Source organism: Pleurodeles waltl, chromosome 4_1 (genome assembly GCF_031143425.1).
Source record: "Pleurodeles waltl isolate 20211129_DDA chromosome 4_1, aPleWal1.hap1.20221129, whole genome shotgun sequence".
NCBI classification, from domain to species: Eukaryota; Metazoa; Chordata; class Amphibia; order Caudata; family Salamandridae; genus Pleurodeles; species Pleurodeles waltl.
In genome coordinates, this window is record NC_090442.1 from 1,013,886,555 (window position 1) to 1,013,902,219 (window position 15,665).

The 15,665-nt window shown below is 42.6% G+C and overlaps 1 protein-coding gene across 1 annotated transcript in view; it reads left to right on the plus strand.

Moving 5' to 3' along the window:
* The window catches only part of SLC13A1 (solute carrier family 13 member 1), a 311,708-nt gene that overhangs the window by 148,194 nt on the left and 147,849 nt on the right, over positions 1-15,665 (plus strand). The window contains exons 5-6 of the mRNA XM_069229886.1: positions 561-618; positions 707-752. Coding sequence (XP_069085987.1) covers positions 561-618; positions 707-752 — 104 coding nt within the window. The remainder of the gene's footprint in view (positions 1-560; positions 619-706; positions 753-15,665) is intronic.

Below are 15,665 nucleotides of genomic sequence, written 5' to 3' on the forward strand. Positions count from 1 at the left end.
AGCTCTTCCTAGAAAGTTTACAGCGACGCAGTACATTTTGTAAAATCAGAGTAAAACTTGTGGCTTACCCAAATTGAGTAGATGGGCCTAGAGTCTGGTGCACAGGGTACTCCGTCGTCGTTGCAATGGAGTACCTGTCTGGCAAACTGTAAATCAATCTGGGAGGCCCACGTAATGCAAACAAATGACCCAGCTCCTCAGGGAAACAGTCCATAATAAGCCTTGTCATTTCACCCATTCATCCTCTGGCCCACTGCTTTTTAGTTGGGTAATTTGAGATTCACACCAGTCGAATCTCACTGACTAAGCTATGCATCTGGTAACAAGCTCTCGGATCACCTTCTCACCACAATTATGGGAATTCCACGTAAAGAATTACAACGAAGAAGGACACCACTTGATTTTTCCTTTGCTCGTAGTAGAATGAGTTCAGGATTTGTGCCCTTCAAATAATCAAGAAATCACATTAGTATCAACCTCTGTGAATTTTATGCACTGGTAAATTAAAAAGTCCGTCAAACTACTTAGTTCAAAATGTATATTTTAATTATTGTCAACAGACCACACCAAGGAATTTGAGGTGAACGGCAGTGAGGTGACCCTGAAACATCGAAATGGGTATGGTGGGAATGTCTCTCATTTAAGTAGTTATTTTACTGTCTTCAAAATTACCCTTTGTGATCAAACATATGCCTGTTTTTTTCAGACATGCCAACGGTCATGCAACCGCGTGTGATGTAGAGGCAGAAAAGGTATTTTCCTTTATGTCACATTACTCACAGTAATGTTAAATTAACTATTTATTTGAAATGTATGCTTTTGATGTTTGAAATGTTGAACTTGATTCTCATTATTTGCATGGTTGTATATATATATTTATATATAAAAAAACAAGTAATAAAGTATGAAAAATGAAAAGGCACTTTGTGAAAACTGTATATATATATATATAAACTTGCGTAAATGCTGGATCAGAAGCCAAAGGTGCAAGATTGCTTTAAAAAGAAAACATCGGTACAACAGATAATTAGAAAGTACAAAAATACATTTAACATAACACCTTTGACTTCAGCACAGTTATAATTTATATAGCATGATCCAAAAAATCAGAAATAATGGTAACAAGGTGAATTAGTGACAAATTTAACAAACCAAAATTTTTTTTCCCCCTTGAAACCAAGATAAAAAGGAAGTGCATTAATTGATAACACACGTACTTAATAATTGATTTACTTAGATAAATAGATTGAAGACGTATATGACTTAAAGTTTTGTAAAAAGTGACTTGGACCCTTTGTGACGAGGGGGACCTAGCTCCAAGAAAGACCAGCCCTTTGGCAGCTGGCTGAGGTCTACAATCAATTTCATTTAACGAATTACGTTTATGTTGTAGTCCAGGCAATTACATCATGTGTTATCAAGTAATTGTTCATGAATGTCAGAATGGTGAGATTATTTGCAAAGGTTGGCCTGGTATCATTAAAAACCTTTGAAAGTTCCATATTGTCTAATATAAATCAAGCCAGAATATTTGCAATGTCTATAACCTTTCCACTCGCAGGATGTTTGGCACATCTGTGCTGCAACTTTTTATTTCTTTAGAAAAACGGTGTTACGTTGCTTAAACACATTTGCTTCTGTTTGTGCACACAAAGTATACGTTTTTCCTCAGCACATTTTGAAATTCATGCAATTTTATTGAGGTTGAACAACTTTTCAAACAACATAATACATGACTCAAGGAGCTCCCGATAAGCAGCCTCGATACAAAGAGTGCCAGCTCAAGGTCAATTGACCAAATTAAAACACAAGCCCATCCTCCATCACTGTGGTAGGTGGAGGGGAGAGGTGTGGGAAAGGGAACATCAGGGAGGCAGAGTAGGACGTTAAACTGGGGTTGTTGGTGCAATCCACCCTCAATGTGAAACCACCTCGTGCTCACCCACTGGCCAAAATATGAGGGACTTCAACACCCTGCTCAACCACAGGAAACACCCCCATGTCAGTCCATCAAACTAACACCCCCAAATAGTAGAGAATGAAGAAAGCTACATCAACAGCCTCTGCTCCTTTTTTCTCACCTCAAGAAAACCGTACGCAGCCTTCACTTGCGTAAATATATGAGACCGTCATTATGAGTCACTTTTCACTTGGTCTGTCTACAAAGGCACATCTAAGCTCAGGCTGATTAGTTCTTTCCCCACTTTTATTTTAATTGAAAACGAACACTAGAATTAAACACATATATGGCGTTTCATTTAATAACAGGCCTAATATTATGTGTCCATAATAGAAGCTGTTCCACTGAGATTACAAATATTCTGTTCTCTGGCTAACAATTGGTCAACCAGTGCTTGCTTTTAGTCCATCTTTGAGTCTAACTCGTGTTTCACCTTTAAGAAACACACTGTGGCTGGGCTTCTTGTGTGCTTCATTGACACTTTCACAGAAAGGTGTATGGCTGAAGCCCTAGGGCAGAAAATGCACATTTTCTGGTTGGAGTGTGCAAACCACCCCACTAGCCTTCATTTAAGCTGTGAAGGGAAGTATCACAGAGCGATAGGTAAATCATAAATCACTGTTATGTCGTAGTACTTCTGCAATCAAGGCCTATGGCAGGCAGCTTGAAGACTGATAGCAGGTATGTCTGTGGAAAGACGTGCTGCATGTTTGACCACATTTACCCATTTTCAAACATAAATACAGGTAAAAAAAATGTTTTCTGGGTTGTCAAAATGAATAAAGATAGGGGGGGGGGAATTTGGGCTCTATTTGGAAGACTAGTAGAACTCTAGAAATAGATATAGCGCTTAAATCCCCAAGCGCTATTTAAATGAATTGAAAAAGGACCGTTTATTTCGAGCTCCATTAAAGCATTTCAAAACCAATTAGGCTTTCATTGCCTCTTTTTTATTTAGTTTATTCTTTCTTTTATACTTCCTTAACACAACTGGCCAACACGTGATTCGCAACCTGTACAATCATATAAGTTGCTTCATCAGGACCCAAAACTGATTAACAGTAAAGGATGAGCAATATATCACAACAGTAGCAGACCAAAAAAACAGAAGCTTAGGTGTAAAGGTAACAAGAATAAGACACAAGATGACACAAATCAAAGGAATACAAAACATATTAATAAAAAATCATTTAAGTATTTTTACTGAGAGAAAATAATGACTAATCAAAGGTTCAACAAAAACCAAGCAATAAAGTATATGAAAAAAGAAAAGGTACAGTGAGAAAACTGTAAAGATACCTAAAGGAAAAGTCCCCAAAAGGTGAAATAAAGCAAAAAGGCTGATACTTTCTGTGAGTCCGACTGAAAAATTAGAAGATAAAGATCAAAAGCAATAACAAACCCCATTACCCAGCGAGCCAAAAACACTATCCAGTATTCAAAAATCTATCATTTTGTAGAGCTCCTAATGTGTTTTTGAGAAGTTTAGAATGAGTGTGTTTGTGTGTAGGGAGCAGGTAGAGCTTCCTGAGGTGTGGTATGATTCTGTGTGAGAAGTTGAGGATGCGTAAGGCTGCTGAGTTCTGAATGGTTCATAGTCCTCTAGTGAGCTGCCTGGTGGTCCCAACATAGAGGGTATTCCCGTAGTCCAACTCTCTGGCGATTAGGGCATGAGAGACAGTTTTTCTTGTGTTGCTTTGGAGCCATTTGAAGATCTTCCTCAACATCTTCAGGGTGCGGAAGCATGATACAGTGACGGCGTTGACTTGTGCAGTCATGTCCAGTTTGCTGTCGTAGATTATTCTGAGGTTCCTGGCATAGGTGCTGAGCATGGGAGTGGCTCAGAGGGTCAGATTTGGACCCAGAGTGGATGGTCTTCATGGTAGCAGTGATTTTGACTGTGGTGATGACGAGCCATAAGGCCAAGATTCGTTCTTCAGCAGTGATGGAAAGTCTATTTGTGATGGTGACAAGATTTGGTTGGGGGTCCAAGTTGCTGTATGGGGAGGTGATTTTGTAACAGAAAAGTTCTGATATCTTACTCCAAAGGTTGTGTGAGGAGGTGATATTGTTTTGGCCAGCAGGAGGGGTAGTGAAATCATTGGTGATTGCAAAGATTTCCCATATGCTGTTATTTTCAGCTTTGCTGAAAAAAACCCAGAATGTACGGCAACCTCAGTCCCCACAAACCTCTTTTCATTTCAAGAAATATAACTACTTTGCCATTACCATATGCACTGGGCTTATTTTGTCTCGCCTTTAAAAGGATTTAATCTCTGTCCTTATAATTCAGTATCTTCACTATAATTGGATGTGGTTGGACTTCTGCTGAAGGAGGGACCTCTGGGGCTCTAAGTTGTCCCTCAATTGTGAAGAGTTTCAATAAAACTTTGGGATGCAGCACCTTCATGAACAATTCCTCTAGAAAAAGCTCCTTTGGAGGGACTTCCATTTTTTTCTGCAGTCCTATAATTGGGAGGTTGTTTCTTCTTGATTGTCCCTCCACATCTTCATTTTTGTATTCCTGCTACCTAGCTTTCTCATGTAGCTCCTGCATTTGTTGGTGAAATTCAGTCACTTCTGAGTCACCTCAGTTAAATTAGCTTCTGTTTTCATGATTGTCTCTTTGAGTTTGTGTTGATCTGTCCTTAGTAAATTGACCGTCATTGCGAGAGTATCCATCTTGTGCTCCATCTCAGTCTTTTTGTCCAGTCTGGCGATTAGGATGTTGTCATACTTGCTCTTGGTGGCATCTGACTGCACTGATTCAGGGATCTATTATAGCTCCCAGGATGAGATTGGACCCTCTGTTGGTGTGCTAGTGTGGCTGGGTTGATGAGTTTCTGTTTCTGTTTTGGTGGACTTGGACTTCCCTATATTGGTGAATTATGTTGATTTTCTGCTGGTTTCCCCAGTAGTATTCTTGTGTGTTAAGGTTAGACCAAGGCTAAATTTAAATGATTCTGATATAATCTGCATAATCTCAGTATTACTACGTTCCACTGTTTAAGCAAAATTCCTGAAATTACTAGGGGTAGGCCTAACTGGCTTCATACAGATGCATTTTACACTTAGAATATAGCACTAAATGGTAGAGGACACAAAGAACAGTAGCCAGCCCCACTCGCTTTCTCTCTAATCCTTCCTGTGAGCCTGCAGTAGGATGTTTGCCCTAAATTGCTCTTAAATACTTAAACTGGCATAATCATGTAATTTCAGTAGTTTTTCATCACAAGAGCAATCCATAATTACTGAAATTACTCTGATTACACCAACGTCATTAAACTTTTGCTCAGGCCGAGAAATTACACCATTACTCCATGCTGGATAATTATGTTGCCTTTAGCACCATAATTATAGAATGGGAACAACCAGAACATGAACAACTGTTCTTTGTGGCAGTAGTGCTTTTTGCTCTATTTTTAAGCGTGAAATACATCATTGCTTGAAAAGATGACACAAGGATGCATTTTGCGCTAAAATGCAGCTCTAAATGGTGGATTAACTGGGCCCTGATAAAGAAGAGGATTTTGTTTAAAACTCTTGTGTTGGGTCATAGTAAAAATCAACTATTCTTAATCAGGGCAAGAATTAGCTTCTACGCCCATTCAAGGTACCTTCGCTCAGCTAATGGTTTCCTGACCAGAATCCCCAGGATTGGGGTTCTAGTGATGGAGGTAGTTCCTTCTCCTTCTTAGAGCCACTAGCATGGCACAAGCGCCTACTTGAGTTACAGGCTGCTGCAGCTATATCTCTCTTGTGGCTCTTTAATAAGGATCACCTGTAATGGACTTTACTGTGCAGTGGTAGTAGTTGTGTAGAGCACAGGACACTCCTTCGAGTAACTGAGCTATACAAGTGACCTTTTATTCATTTCCATTCATTCATTCATTTGCATTTGCTTAATTATGCATGACTTTTTGTAATTTTCACAAACTTTTATATAATTATGGCAAAGCAAATTACATGAATTTTGCACACCCCTACTTAAAACCCCTTGGCAGCTAGATATGATTGTCAAGAAGCTTCTATTGTTTCAGTTGCTCACTTTTGGTGTGATACTCTTGTGCCTCGAAGATTAATGAGTACATGCTGCTATTATAGTTGCCTTGCTGTAATCTGCTCTTTGATTGTGGATACTGCGATGCAAATGGCATACCTCAAGTCTTCTTCGATAGTTTGTGCAAATGCTGATATAAAAGACTATGTTGTGGCCCTCACCTCCTTCTATTAATAAAGCTGGAGTGTCAAAACTTTCTTGTGGGCATATGATTTTTTCTTTCTTTTATTCTTTTTAGGGCTGGGTGGAATATACGCCAGAGTAATTGCAGTAATTTTGGTAATTCTGCATTATCTTTGGCAAGGAGTTAGTGATAATAATGTGATTACGCCCGCTTGCATATTTAGGAGTAAGTCAGGGGAATAAATCCTACTGCGAGAGCACACTTAGGGAGTGCGAGCAGCTGTTCATGCTGCTGTTCATGTTCTGTTTCGCTTACAGCTGTTTTCGTAGCACAAAATGCATCCTCCTGTCCATTTTGGATGATTGAGTGCTATTTGCACTAAGCAACTAGTGCTAAGTGCTGCGTGTAAATTGGGGGAAAATCCTACACGAGGTGCACATTAAGGGGCATATTTATACTCTGTTTGCGCCGGATTTGCGTCATTTTTTACGCAAATCCAGCACAAACTTAACTCCATATTTATACTTTGGCGCTAGACCCGTCTAGTGCCAAATTTATGGAGTTTTAGTAATTTTTTTACTGTGGAAACCTACCTTGCGTTAATGAGATGTAAGGTAGGCGGTCCAGGGCAAAAAATGACTCTAAGGCCTTTGCGCCTATTTATACTCCTGTGCAAAAATGACGCACGGGAGGGGGAGGGCCTTAAAAAATGCCTCTAAACCAGTTTAGAGTCATTTTTTAATGCCTGGGTCAGGGCAGACGTTAAGGGACCTGTGGGCTCATTTCCATGGTTTCTGACCATGGAAGCAGTCCACAAGTGCCCTTCCCTGCCCCTAGGGACACCCCCTGCCACCCTCGCACACCCCTGTAGGACACCCATGGATGGGGGGACCCATCTACGGGAAGTAGAGGTAAGTATTTTATTTTTAAAGTAGCATAGGGGGGCCTAACTTGGGCCCCCCTACATTCAAATGTGCCCAATGGCCATACCCAGGGGACAGAAGTCCCCTGGGCATGGCCATTGGGCAGGGGGGCATGACTCCTGTCTTTGCTAAGACAGGAGTCATTTCCAATGGGGGTTTTGCATCAAAAAATTACGCTTGTCAGGTTTAAGTCAATATTTTTTACTTTAACCTGACTTGCACCATTGTTTGATGCACAACCCCCATTCTTCTCTACGCCTCCACTGCCCGGTTAGAGTCATTTATTTTGATGCTAACCAGGCCGCAGCGCCGGCTAACGTCATTCCATAAATAAGGTGCCCGGCTGACGTGTTGGAATGGCGCTTGCCGGCGGTAAGCTTTTTGACGCAAATTTGCGCTAGTGTTGATTTGCGTAAAAAAGTACAAACATGGGCCTAAGTAAGTGCGAGACGCTGCGAGCACTCACTATTCATTTCTGTTGTATCCAGTGCTATTTCTTATCTCATAATTCCTCCTTGCATCCGGTTTGGACACGAGTGGGAATTTTGGTGCTAAGAAAATAGAGCTAAATATGGAAGTACTCTTTTCTCATAATTATGCATAATCCTTCAGAATGTTCGGTAATTCTGTGTTCTTAGCTATACAGAATTACGTGAATTACGCCCACCCCAAATTCTTACCTCTTTCTAGAGGATTACTGCTCTCAAATGTTTCTTTTTGAAGAGCAGAGTGATGCAGGCATAGCAGGGCTAGTGGAATCAAAAGGTGCTCGTTTATTCAGTTTTCATTCATGCTTTGGCTTTACAGCAACTTCATCCTTTTTCCACATGGGCGACTTCACTTTTCTTTCCGGCCCATAGGTTACAGCAACATACTGTTGGAGCTGCATTTGCTCCTTTGCCCGTTTCAGACCTGAGCTATATGCTCAATTTATCTAAAGGCAAGGTGTCTCACTGCAGGCTACAGATTCAAGCATGGTATCGCTTATTTCCAAGATGGCCACTCGCAGCACCACTGTTGAGCTGATGACTGATGAAGCAGAAAACGAAGGTTTTCATTTATTAGCGCATAAACGTAGTACTGCAATAATCAAGTGTGATTTTAACCGAACTAATAAAGATTGTACGGGGACAAAATGTACCCTCAGAGTAGTTTGCTAACATTTATAAGCGTGCTTTATATAACGTAATGTATTAGAATTGCACGAATTTGCCATAATCGTAAACGTGTGCTATGATTTGCTTGTTTGAAATGCTTTAGCTTAGCATTACTTTAGTGGAGGCTTTGGCCTAGTTGCCTGGTCTCACGATTTAGATGCTCGTATTTTTCCAATGTGCTATTAAACGTGTATTTCTGCTTGAAGCTGTACTTTTCCACTGAGATCGTTCACATGCTTATCTTAAAGTTTCGTGCCAGCCTGGCATTTTTTCTCTTTGCTCCAAGGTCAATCTGCAGGTGCGGACAATGGAAGCTCTGAAAGTGAGTTAATTGGTATAAAATGTTGCAACTTGCGTACCCGTCTCCAAGGATAATGTATGCTTAAGTAAAAGCTTGAGAACTGTTGTTTTTGATTGGACAATTTGAAGCTAACCTATGAACCCTCCAATGGAAGACCCTACTGGATTTGAACTGTTGTCTATTTAAACCAGGTGCACGAGAGGAAAGCAGCCATTTTGCAGCCATTATCCGGACATTATAGCCATTATTGGACATCCCGCTATTTTGTAGACTTTGCAGCTATTATGGCCCACTTTGCTGCGACGCCATTTTGAAAGAGACTTTGATGCTTTCTCTAATCGAGAGAAAGAGACTTTAAATGATTCTTGCCCTAGAGACTTTAACTTTGATCCCTTTGCATGAAGTAGTCGTTTTATTTTGCCGCCGTGAGGCAATTGCCCCGTCCACCCCTGCCCTTAGCCCCGTCCCATGCTGATCGAGAACCGGAACCTGTGAGACGAAGACTTCCTTGAATGCTGATTGTAATTGGTAAATATGAAAGGAAATTGTACAATTGCATTGTGTTTCTTTTAGGTAACCAACTGCTGATTTTTTATAAGATCCCTAGCTAGGAGTTTTCCAAATTAATGTTGCTAAATTGTTTTTGCATGAAGTCCCACATGCCGATGCTAATTTGAGGTTAGATGAGGATTCCTTTTGTTGCACGATGCAATTTGAGACCTTGTTATGCTGACTAATGTATGCAATTAGCTCATTACAGATTATACTTTTAGTGATTTGCATTGCTATTATCGAATGCCTTGTTATTCAAATGCTGCATAGATTGCATCTGTTTCGTCGTTATGGACAGCTATTAATGTTCATTTACGTATATCATTTGGTGTTGAGACACATCTATATTGTGCTAGCTTTGTTAATATAGGGAAATAAATTCATTAACTTTGAATAAACTGGTGTGGTTATTCATGACCGAAAGGTTATAGTTCGCCGAAATGTATTCTGGATTAATTGTTAAATGTTATGTTGATCAGGGTATTGCTTACGTTCGTTATTGATTATTGATTACATTAAATTGACTGATCTCGGGCGAAGAGTCCCACTTAGCCAAAAGATTCATCGGCCTAAAGAGCGTCCAAAATACAGGTAAATTATTGGTACGGAACGCTCTATTAGTAGATGGTAGCAGAGGACGGTTTCGCCTTTTGGGACTCCGTACCGTTAAAGTACATGGTGTTGAATTAACGGTTTCGACTTTTGAGATTCCACTCGAAGAGGTTGAATTAGATTTTTCTTGGGTAAAATAGATTGACAGAATGATGATGGGCTAGGTCCACCGCGACTTTCCCGGGATCTCGGAGCTTGCGAATGGAGAGAATGGAGGTGTGAGATCGGCGTTGGCGGTACTAGTGACGGTATGAGAGAAGTTAGGGTTTTGCGCTTGCACAGCTTATTGCCGCAGATTGTGTGAAAAGGTTGCGAGGAATTTTAGAGGATAGCGGAGGTGCGACTCCGAGTGTAGAAGTAGGGAAGTCGTCGAACTTCATAGAAATAGCGGAGGTGCGACTCCGAGTGTGAGAGTAGGGAAGTCGTCGAACTTCATGTGCGTGTGGCGCTTTGTGCATAAAAAGGTCCACGTGGTTGTTGTTGTTGAGACGGGCCCTGCGAGGTCAAGAGACTCCGGAGTATGTTGTTTTATGTTGTGGTCTGGTCGGTTTAGTAGGTTGATCGGGCGTGGTCAACGAGTCGGTACGTGTGTTAAGGGAATGAAAGAAACTTCGACTTCGGGCTTTGACAAAATTCTAAGTGCACTAGAATAGATCACTGACAAGTTGAGAGCAGTCTGCGGGTCAGATTTGCTTGCGAAAGTGGGGACCGAGAAAGATGGAATAACTGCCGAGGCTAGTGAAAAATCCCTAAGGTCCCGAAGCGATTGTGTTACCCTTCCTGTAGTAAACCGACAGATCTGTTTTATATTTTTGGTAGCTCGCGATACATGCAAGAAGTTGTTACGAGAGGAGCTGAGTGAAGGAGGACAAACCGCGAGGCTTTGTCAGCCGCAGTGTGTGACGTCACTAGGAGCCACGCTGGGATAGGTTGGTTGTAGAGAAGGGTCGCGCACGGATTGGACGCAGTCCGTGGGGCTCGATTGGAAGGGGAAAGGCAAGCGAAGAGTATTCCGGGAATTAAAGTTACCTATTGATTACAAACTTTGTGAAATAAAAGACGAGAAAATGAAATTTTTTAAAGCATTAAGGAGTGCGATGAAGGGGGAGTCTTACATTAAAGCGAGCGTAGGAGAAGAGACGCCACCTGAAGGTACACCAGCTTACATTGTAATGGAGGAAAAAGGGGTAGCTCCGTGCCTTTGGCTAAAGCAATGGCACAAGCTGACAGAGAAACATGGGAGCGTAGCGTTCCCAATCCATGGGACATTCAATATAAGGATCCTAGAGAATTTGAGATTCGCGATGTACGACATGAAGGTACCTCCAAGGCCAGCACAGTTTGAGGCTCTAGCAATTTGGGAACTGATGGCTAGACAGCAACAGCAAAATAAGTTCGAGACCAGGATAAGAAAGGTAGAAAAGACACTAGCGGACGCTAGGTGGGATAATGCACAGAAGGTGTGGAGGTCAGATGTATTGCAGGGGATAAAATTGTTTCCCGCAATTACTAAGGAAGAAGAGGAGACAGGTAAGAAAGCTACCTGTAAGACAAACAGGAGGTGTTCCAAGGATAGTGAGGACGAGGAAAAGTTGAGAAGAGAAGAGGAGTTAGAGGATGAGGAGTTAATCATGCAATTGCTGAACGACCGTCCACCACCTTATGCAGAGAGTGGACAAGGTCCAAGTACCAGTTCTGCCCCTCCGGCATCGGTACAGAACGGTGAAACTCAGAGTTCAGGAGCGTCATCGGGATCTAAGGACCCGAGTTTACTGTTCACCCCGCAGATACCGCAGGTGAGGAGAATATATCCAGATGTGCCCATGTTGAAAACAGCAGAAAATTATCAGCCGCAGGTCCCAAGGTACTACAGCAGTGACAACAGTACGGGAATGATTCTAGATCCAACCATAATGGGAGGACAGAATGGTCACAACCCAACATTGGCACAAGCTGAATCAACCCAGTTTTTGATGCCTCAAAAGCAGATGCAAGGGGGAACAGCACATGCTCAGATGACGGGGAGTCAAATGGGCATGCCGGCAATAATGACCCATAGTGTGGGAATGAACATGTCTCAGAACATGGGAAATGGACAGAACCCAGATGCGATATCACTACCCATTACTGTAGGTCCACCAGTACCTTTGTACAGTCAGCCTAACTTGGGTATGAGCGGCCAGGGATCAATACTGCAGAATGGGACAGAAAGGAGGTGCATAGAAAACACTCCAGGGATAACTCCGATAGCGGCTCAGCCAACTGGATCTGGGTCCTTGATGGAGTTTAGTCCCATATGTGCTCAGTCAATAGTGGTGAGGTCGAGTCCCCCACTGGTGATACCGCTATCATCGAACACTGAAAAGTTGCCGCAACCATCGATGGCAGTCGATGTGAATGCTACACTGATGGGGTTGAATGCACAACAGCTGACACAGTGGTTCAACAGTCTGAATTCCACACAAAGCTCAGCCAGTGGGAAGGGAGAAGACTATCTGAATAGGGTCAGGTTGAACATGGAAGCACAAGAATTGGTGGAAGGGACTATGGGTGTGAATAGGTTAGAGTCCTACTCGGAAGAAGAGCTGAGGTATCTATGTCCCAGGATTACGAGAGAAGTGAACAAGGTACATAGAAGCTTGCAAGAAATAGCTGACAAAAACAGGGTTGACATAGACAAGACAAAACACTTGAGCAGGAGCTACAGGTTGGATTTTGGAACCACAGATTTTGAACACATGAGGTCAGCAGGCATGAAGGCGCATCTTAGAGAATTGTTGCAGAGTGCACAAGTGTGGAGGTGCTTAGACAAATGGGAAAGCAGATGGGTAAAGAGAAGGGAAAAGAGGAAAGACAGTGTCCCAGAGCTCAACGAGAAAAGACCACAGAGTAGTGATGCAGTAACCATGTTACCAATGAGGGAGACAGCAGGGGGAAAATTAATACATGTACCATGGCACAGAAGCGACATTCAGTCTTTTACGGATGATTTTCCCAAACTGAGAGAGAAACCGATTGAATGGTATCAGCAGACTGACAGGTTTGTGAAGCTTGCAAAATGTCTCTGGGAAGACCTGAACACTCTCTTTGAGATTGTGGTTCCGGCAGATTTGTGGGAGGATTGCAAAAGAGCTGTAGGTTGGCCGACAAGTGAACCAGAGAGAGACAGGGATACGGGTGCACCATCACCTATGGTGATGAGCTTGTACTATAAGGTGATTGAGCATTTGAAGACGAAGGTTGCCGCGAAAAATGTGGATTGGCAGAAGATTGATCAAACTGCCCAAAAGGCTAAAGAGTCGATTCATAGTTACTATGAGAGATTGTTGAAGGCGTTCAAGAACTACAGTGGCACGGAAACAATAGAGGCGAAGGACATGCTTCATTTTGTGTTTAGATTTGTGGAAGGGCTGAGACCAGAGATAAGTCAGATGATAAAGTCACATTTGATTTGTTGGCAGTCGAAACCTATTGATGAGGTGTTGAATTATGCGAAATATTGTAGCGACGAAATTGAAGTGAAACAGAAAAAGTTGAAAGAGAAGGTGATGATGATGCAACTTAAAGCAGCTCAGACAGGTCTGCAAGGTTTGCAAGGGTTGCAAGGGTTCCAACAGCAGGCACCGCAACCGCAGCCGCAGTTGCAGGGAAATATGATGTTTCAGCCACAGGCGAGAGGCAGAGGCAGAGGAGGTTTTGTGAATAATGGTCCGGATTTGAACACTGTTGTGACTCCGAATGGTGTGCAGGCATTGAAAAAGGTGATGCTGTGTCACGTGTGCGGAATTGTCGGTCATTGGAAGCGCGAGTGCCCCATGGTGGTGCAGGAAGGTGCAGGTGTTGATCAGCAAAACAATGATGTCAATGCATTTCAGACAATGAGGGGACCGAAAATGAGAGGTCCAAACCCAAATTTTCAGACCGTAAATCAGCTGCAGGGATTACAACCTATGCAGCCGCAGCAGATGCAGATGCCCCGTATGCAGATGACGCAAATGCAGCCAATGCAACAGCAGTTTCCCATGGTACCTAATCAGCAAATGCAAATACCTTTGGCACCAATGAGTCAGCAGCAAGTGATGGTTCCTCCACAGGTCTCGGGTCAGGTAATGAATACAAATGGCACCGTACAACAGTTCCCATTACACAGTGAGAGTGGAATAAACAATGTATTGGAGAGTGAAAGTTCAGGAGAGGAAGGAGATTGTGTGCTTGCAGCATCCTTGGAAGTTGATCAAAAGGGTCCGTACGTGGAGGGAAGAGTAATGGGTCATCGTGTCTCATTCTTGGTTGACACAGGAGCGACACGTTCAACTGTTAAGAGCATTGAAGTACCAAATTTGCCACTCTCAGGGGGAACAGTTCAAGTGGTGGGAGTAGCAAACAGGCACCTGACAAACCCAATTACAGATCCGGTACCCGTCAGCATTGGTAACTATCAAGGGTTACATAAATTTGTGGTATGTGACTCAAGCCCGATAGCACTGTTAGGGAGAGACCTATTGTGCAAATTGGGATGTTCGATTATGTGTTCGAACGAGGGAATTAAAATTCAGATGAGCAGTGATGGGGAAGAAGAGGACAGTGTAGAGGGGGATGAGATGGAAACTGTTGATGAAGAGTATCCTCTGATTTGTCTTTTCCCGATGATAACTGAAGAAGATATTCCAGCTGAATTACGGGAAACAGTCGGAAAGGAAGTGTGGGATATGACAGGGAAAGAGGTGGGATTGATGAAAGGAGTGGAACCAGTGAAAGTGACTGTAAAGCCTAATGCAATCTTTCCCCAGACCCCACAATACCACATGGCACAAGACACCCTCATGAAAGTTGCTCAACTCATTGACGAATTTGTAAAACAGGGAGTACTGAAAGAAGTGTTAAGCAGCCCATGTAATTCACCAATCATGGGACTAATAAAGCCAAGTGGAAAGGTCCGAATTGTGCAGGACTTGAGGAAAATAAATGACATTATAGTCAAGTGTTGCCCTGTCGTACCAAATCCAGCTGTGATAATGTTTCAAGTCCCTTGCGATGCCGAGTGGTTCTCAGTCATCGACTTGTCACAAGCATTCTTTTCGGTGCCTCTTCATGAGGACAGCCAATTTCTCTTTTGTTTCAAATTCTTAGACAGAGTGTACAGTTGGTGTCGAATTCCTCAAGGGTTTTCTGAGTCACCGTCAATCTTCAATCAGATTCTAAAGAAAGATTTGGAAGCATTAGAATTGCCATTCGAGTCAACCCTAGTACAGTACATCGATGACTTACTGATTGCATCAAAGACAGAAAGTGGCTGCACAGCCGATACCATTGCCCTACTGAACCATTTGGGAAGGAATGGACACAAGGTGTCTCCTTCAAAGTTGCAGTTCTGTCAGAAGAAAGTGAAATACTTGGGTCACCAAATAGAGAAAGGGTCACGGAGAATAATGAAGGAAAGAATTACAAGTGTACTTCAAATGAGTCCACCAAAGACAAGGAGGGAGGTGAGGAAATTTTTGGGAATGGTGGGCTACTGTCGCCAGTGGATTCCCAACTTCTCAACTCTAGCAAAGCCTTTACTGAAGCTGACCCAGAAGGATGCCTTGGATCAAATTGAGTTGAAAGGAGATGAGATGGATGCTTTTATCGAATTGAAAGAATGCATGTGCAGGGCTCCAGCTTTAGGTATGCCTGACTACACAAAACCTTTCACATTGTTTTGTCATGAACGGGATGCATGTTCTCTGTCTGTCTTGACTCAAGCCCATGGTGGCATAAACAGACCAGTAGCGTATTTTTCAGCTACTTTGGATCCGGTCGCAGCAGCACTTCCAGGGTGTTTGCGCGCCGTAGCAGCAGTTGGTATCAGCCTCACTCAGAGTGAAGGAATAGGGATGGGACACCCAGTAACAGTCATGGTCCGTCACTCAGTTGAGATACTTTTGACCCGCTCCCGAACGCAACACATGACTGGAGCAAGACTCACAAGGTATG